Source organism: Rhea pennata, chromosome 3 (genome assembly GCF_028389875.1).
Source record: "Rhea pennata isolate bPtePen1 chromosome 3, bPtePen1.pri, whole genome shotgun sequence".
Classification (NCBI taxonomy): Eukaryota; Metazoa; Chordata; class Aves; order Rheiformes; family Rheidae; genus Rhea; species Rhea pennata.
In genome coordinates this window covers 90,173,347-90,179,364 of record NC_084665.1, presented here as the reverse complement: position 1 = coordinate 90,179,364, position 6,018 = coordinate 90,173,347, and the positions used below count along the sequence as shown (strand labels likewise).

The following is a 6,018-nucleotide window of genomic DNA, read 5'->3' as shown; positions in this document are numbered from 1 at the left end:
CATGTTCCCCACCTTGCTAACTATTTCTCCTCCCGCCAGGAGGTGTTTCCAGCCTCCAGGCGTTCACTTGAAGGCACCAGTATCATCTCGCTGCCAGGTGTCCTGCACTAGCCTACCTGTGCTGAGATGGACAGGCTCTTGTCCTTTGGACGGCTCCTGTCCCAGTGCTTGGCAAGAATGGCATGAGCCTACAGCCTGTCTGGGCAGCGCTTTTGCCTCAGGCCATCGTCTCCTTGCAGCCTCTGGAAATAGCTCCTGACTCCTGTGGTGCCCCAGCCATATGTGCCACCGCTTGCCTAGCCCTTCTGCCTCCCAGGTGGCCCACACAGCAACTGTAGCCAAATGATGAGCCATCAGACTCCCCTTTGCCCTTTCCTGCTGGTTGGAGGCACGCACATCGCAGCTGTTGTTTGGTTCAGCCAGGTGCTAACTCTTCCCAGGGTTGCTTCCCCCTGGCGTCTCTACCTTTTCCTTGCCCGTTCTTTTGCACCCACTTCTCTAGCCCCCAGCTGGCAGCGGCCCAGGCAGCGCCTGAGTGTGCGCACACACCAGAGGCCGCTTGCTCCAGCACCATCTGCACAGCTCTGAGCTCCACCAGCCAGGACGAGCCCTCCATTTACTCCACCCAAGCTTCTCTGGTCGCTACTGCTGCAGCACCAGCTTTGCCTCTCCCTCCTTTCCCTGCTCGCTTGGCGCTCCTGCAAGGTGGCACCTGCAACCCTGCTCTAGTCTGGCCATCCCAGGGCAGCTCCTCACGGACCGCGTGGGAGGCCGGATGGCAGCCCTCCACAGGTCCCCTCCCAGTTTGCCCTGCCCTCTCTGAGGAGTTGTTTCCTTTCTTTGACCCATCACTCGTTAACCGCTACTGGAGGGAGAAACACCCGTTTGCCAGAGGTGTCTTTTGCGCTACCCGCAGCGGCCGAGGCCGGCCACATCTCAGTAGCTTTCCAGTAGGAACCCGCACACACAACTGCACTTGCTCTCCTGACTTACGGGCTCAGTCCTTAGCAGCCCTTGCGAGGGATGCAGCTAAGAGCACGTTCTGCAAGGGAGGGTCGCTCGTTTGGGAGCCTTGCCGGGGTGTAGAGGCAAAGCAGAGAGGCTCACCCTTCCCACAGGGCACATCTTGTTGCCATAATCCCCACTTACATCCCTGGTCACCTCAGCCTATCTGGAGTAAACGTGCGCGTGGAGGGAGGGAGGGAGGGAGGGAGAGTGCCAGAGATGAGGCAGGCAACTTTTCCTCTTGGAAAGCATTTAATACTGCCAGGGGGTTTGGTTCACAGTTGCATGCAAAGCTGGTCTTCAGAAATCATGCAGAGCTCTGGCTAGAATACTGACTCCAGAGAAGGGTGGTCTCCACAACGCCGAGGTTCCTCACCAAGCTCACAATTGCTTTGGAACCGAAGGGGCAGGAATGTTTGGGACCTCTGCTCATAGACATTCTGGCACCCGTTTCCGGTCTCCTTTCCAACGGGTGCCGCAGATTGTCGCCTCTTGGCAGGACTCTGACAAGTCTCTCCGTCAATAAGCTCCCACAGGGGGTCACTGGGAAACTCACGGGGAAGTTTCTTCCAAGGGGAACCTTGCGGGTTGCACATTCCACCCCCAAAGCCTTCAGGGCAGAAACTCTGTCCCTGAGCAGATGCCTTAGAGATGCCTCTGCTGAGACTCTTCCAGGTCTCCAGAATGTGGGACTTTTTTGAGCGCTTTGCTGTGTTTTGCACAAGAGAACGCCCTGCAGCGCTTCCTGATGTGTGTGCCGGGTGGGCAGCTGTCCTCCTTGGGCTTGATGGGAAAAGCCTGGGCGTTCTTCGGAAAGATTTTTTTTTTGGGGGGGGGGCAGGGCTCGGGAGTGAAACTAGTGAAGAGGTGGTGAAGACTGAGCCATCAGAGGAGAAAAGGAGCTTTGCAGGGAGCAGCCGGAGGATATTGTGGGGAGGGAGTGCCATTTGACAAGCGTGCCTGCAGGATGGCAAGGCGTTGTTTCCAGAGCCCCCTTCTCCACGCTGCACTTTGTCTCCTGACTGGGAAAAGGCTCCTCTCTTTTGGCTGCCTCCGGATCCCATCTCCTGCCTTCCAGGCTGCTGCTCTGGCAGGACAGGTCTGCCTCTGAGAAGCTCCTGGGCATGTTGCTGACCTCCTTCTTCTGACTAGTCAGCGGAGGGGCAGAGAGGCAGGTGGGATAGGTGCTGCTCCCCAAAGCACTTGCTGCTTTGGGCTGCTGCTCCTGGTGGCAGTTCACAGGGCTGCCTTCAGCTGCAGGCTCGGGGCTGTTGCAGGCAGCACTGTTCTGCTGAGCAGCACCTGGGTGTTTTGTGGGGAGAGTGAGCTGTTAGGCACCTTTTAGAGGCCATGGGAAGATGTCAGGGCACTTTCCCTGCAGCATCGTGTCCCCTCCCCCCTGGCAGGGGATGCAAAGGCAAAACCTTTGTTCCTGTGCATGGAAGTACTGGAAAGCCTTCCACTAGGGAAACCCCGCCAGACCCTCCTGAACCCTCTGCACCTCTCGGCATTTCCACAGATGTCTTCTGCTATCCAGTTACACAAAGTGATGCAGCAGCCCTGGCACGGCAAAAGCAGCCCTCCGTGCTCGTACCTGTGGAGCTGCCTGTGTGCTCCCGTGACTCCTCGGTCGAGGCAACGTCATCCCCAAATACTGCTGCGCAGTTGTGGATGAGGAGCTCCACCAAGAGCGTCACCTGCACACAGAAAGCCCCGGAGTTCAGTGCGAGGCGCTGCAAACGACGTGAGCAGCCTTTTGTGCTCCTGAGGGACGTTTCTGCAGCGGCGGCAGCAACCTTGTGTAGCCGCAGCCAGAGCTCAGAGCCTCGTGGCCCGCTATGAGCAAGGCAGCCTCAGCCCCAGCTCAGGGGAGGGGAGCAGGGTGCGGGATTCAACAGACCTTGTCGTTGCTCTCCTTCTGCACGGCCAGTGGGAGCGTGGTGTCCATGTCGGGGCTGAGCATGTTTGGCCCCACGCAGATCGCCAGGTTGCTGGCATCCATCCGGTTGCTCTCTGCACTTTCACTGATGTGGTGGAGCACAGAGAGCAAGCGCCGGAGCAAGAGGCGGTTTGCTGGAGGCAGCAGGCCAGCCACCCTGCGGGAACGCAAACAAACAGGAGGAGGAGTGCAGGCGGCAGGGGCTGCTGCTTCTTGCTTTGAGCCCCAGCGGTGGGACGGGTGGCAAAACTTACTCTCTCAGGCCTGCAATTTTCTCCTGCAGGCTGGATTTCTCCAGCGCTAGCAGCCAGTTGTCATAGAGGTCGGCCACGAGGAGTTTGCAGGGGATGTTCCTCAGGAAGTCCTGCAAGGCCAAGGCACCTATGTGAGGCTCTGGGCACTAGCAGGGAGCAGAGAGGCAGCACGCCCGTGACTTCGGTGACTCCCTGGGAGGCAGCTAGCTTTGAGCTAGCTGCTCTCAAAGGTGCAGCTGCTGGAGCTGACCATCCCGTGGCACAGGAAAATGCCCAAGGGTGCTTAGCCTGAGCCTCGGAGTGTGGTGCCTCTGGGCAAGTTTTAGCACGGAGTCCCTCCTAGGTCGATCGAGGCCCTGGCATGGGCCCACGCAGAGTCGCCCTGGGCTCTCCCAGCTACAAGTCAGCAGAACTCACCTTCAGCACCACTGCCAGCAGGTGCACGGGTTTGCTTGACAGATCAACCTGCGTGCCTCTGTCCAGCTCTTCCCTCAACTCCCTGCGTGCCTTCTCGTTGGCCGCCTTCCGGAAAATGCCCTCGGTGGCCGGGCCTCTCTCGTAGAGTAGGTCCAGGAGCTCCTGTCAAACAGACAGCCTTGGATTCGTCGCTGCACTCTGCTTGGCTCGGCTTACCATGCCGTTCTTGCTCCACGCAGAGTCCCCTGGCAGTACCCTCGCTGTCTCCTGTGCAGCCTCATGCGGGAATGCTGAACTGCAGGCACTGCAGTGGAGGCATCCCTGCAGGACACCCCTCTCCCCAGGCTTGCTTACCTGGACTGGCTGGGGCAGGGCATCACCTGGCCCACAGATGAGGGCCAGAGGCTGCCCAAAGAGAGACAGCTGGGGGCCGGAGCCTAGCTGCCCTGGGCAGTCCCCGGTGGCAGAGGTTCCTCTCCAAGCCAGGGGCCATGAGATCGCCACCTTCCGCCCTCCCTTGGCTCCGTCTGCTGCAAGCAAGAGGAAAGCAAACACGGCTTCAGCAAATGGGCCTGAGGCGCCTTTCGCCTGTGCGCAGCGCCACGTGCTGCAGCACGTTTACAGGCACCGAGGTTTTGCATGGCGAGAGAGAGCAAGAGCAGCTGCGGCTGCCCGCGGGGCTCGTGAGCTCCGGCGTGTCACCGCTGGTGGCAGGTCAGGCAGCCCGGCACAAGCGCCGCTTTGCAAGCAGGATGGAAGAAGGCAGCGCCCCGCTTTGTTTTTCCCACTCACCAGCCGAGCAGCAAAGTGCCTCTTCGACGGCTGAAGGGTCCGCCCGGGGGCACTGCTTGGCTGCAGCCTGCAAGAAAGGGCTTCAGCCGACCGAGCCGCCCCGCAGCAGCGAGGCCGCGAGCGCGCTGCTCCAGCTGGGCGGCATTGCCGCGCTCTGCCCCAGCCCGGGGCCTTGGCTCCCTTTGCACACCCGGGAGAGGCGCCCGCACCGTGCTGAGATACCACCCGGCCGCAGCCATCGAGGGCCGGGCAAAGGCAGCCGCTGCTCACCTCTGCCAAAATGAGCGCCTCCACGGTCCTGGCCGTCAGCGACGCCTCCTGGGCGAGAGAGCAAGGTGCCTCCGTGAGCAACCCGTTGTGTGGTCGGGTGGGAAAGCCAAGCGGCTCTCGGGGCGGAGCGGAGGCCGTGCGGACACTTACGGGGCCGTAGAAGCCGACCACCTTGGTGAGGAGCCGCAGGGAGGGCAGGCGGGTGACCCTGGCTCCCGGGGCTCCTTGGCTCTGCCTGTGCACAGGGAAGGGCGCGCAAAGAGCTCCGTCAGCCCCGGCCCTGGCTGCTCTCCCTCCCGGCAGCCCCAGCAGCGCGGACAAGGGCCCCGCAGCCTGCGCAGCCTCCAGCAGCGCTGCCTGGCAGCACGAGCCCTGCAACGGCCTCGCTCCTGCTGCCCATGGGCCTCCCCGCCATGGGGACACGCGGCAGCGGCTCGGGGTCCCCATGCCCGCACGGCAGGAGCTGTGCTGGCGGCTCCCGGCGCCTCATGCTCATCTGCAAGCACGAGGCAGAGCAGCTCCCGCTGCTGCGCCAGGAGCTGCGCGTGGCCGTGGCTGCACCTTTCCCCCACCGCTCCTTGGGCACGTCCGCGGGCAGCTCCTTCGGGAGCGCTCCGCGCCCTCCCCCTTGGCCCCAGCGGCAGCTTGAACCCCCAGCAGGGCCGACCTGAGGATGGCGTCGAGCCAGAGCTGCTTCACCTCCTGCGACCTGCAGCACAGAGCAGAAACAGCCTCAGCCCAGGCTGCTGCTGCCGCTGCTGCTCTGGACCCACACGGGCCCCACGGAGCTCTCGCCCGTGCGGGGAGAGTGCCGGGGAGAGGGCCGGGCCCCGTGGGGCAGGACAGGCAGCCGTGAGGCCCTGGGAGCTGTCCCGCGACTCACCCAAAGGTGACCACGCAGAGGCCGGTGGTCCAGACGAGGATGAGGGTCTGGCTGGTCTTAAGGCCAAAGACCTCCTCGTCGTGCTCTGGGCTGGCCGCCGCCACCGCCTCGTCGCGGCACAGCACCCACAGCTGGCTGAGCAGCACCCGGTGCCTCAGCCGGAGGATGGAGCCGCATCTGCGGGCAGGAAGGGCAGGGAGGGGGCGGTGGGTGCGCGCGGTGGGGGCGGGCGCAGCCGTCCTCGCGCTCCGGGAGCTGCGCTTGCCGGGGCAGAGCCGTGGGGCGGGAGGCGGGAGCGCTGGGCCGCGTCTCCTTACTTGAAGGTGGCGATGGCGATGGCGTGCGGGAACAGCAGGAGGTGCCGGTGGCGCGTGCGCTGGTGCCGGGTCACCTGCACGCGCTGGCGGAGCAGCAGCTCGGGGCTGCTGGAGGACACGAAGGCGCCGAGCGGCGCCGGG

General features: G+C 63.1%; 1 protein-coding gene across 1 annotated transcript; it reads right to left on the bottom strand.

Annotated features, from left to right (window-relative positions):
• Positions 1 to 1,328: 1,328 nt before the first annotated feature.
• Positions 1,329 to 5,124, bottom strand: LOC134138894 (T-cell activation Rho GTPase-activating protein-like). The gene is given in 9 exon segments (XM_062573087.1): positions 1,329 to 1,907; positions 1,910 to 2,307; positions 2,523 to 2,531; positions 2,600 to 2,702; positions 2,906 to 3,101; positions 3,199 to 3,308; positions 3,616 to 3,777; positions 3,970 to 4,145; positions 4,617 to 5,124. Coding segments are annotated over 9 exon segments (2,241 nt in total).
• Positions 5,125 to 6,018: the final 894 nt, after the last annotated feature.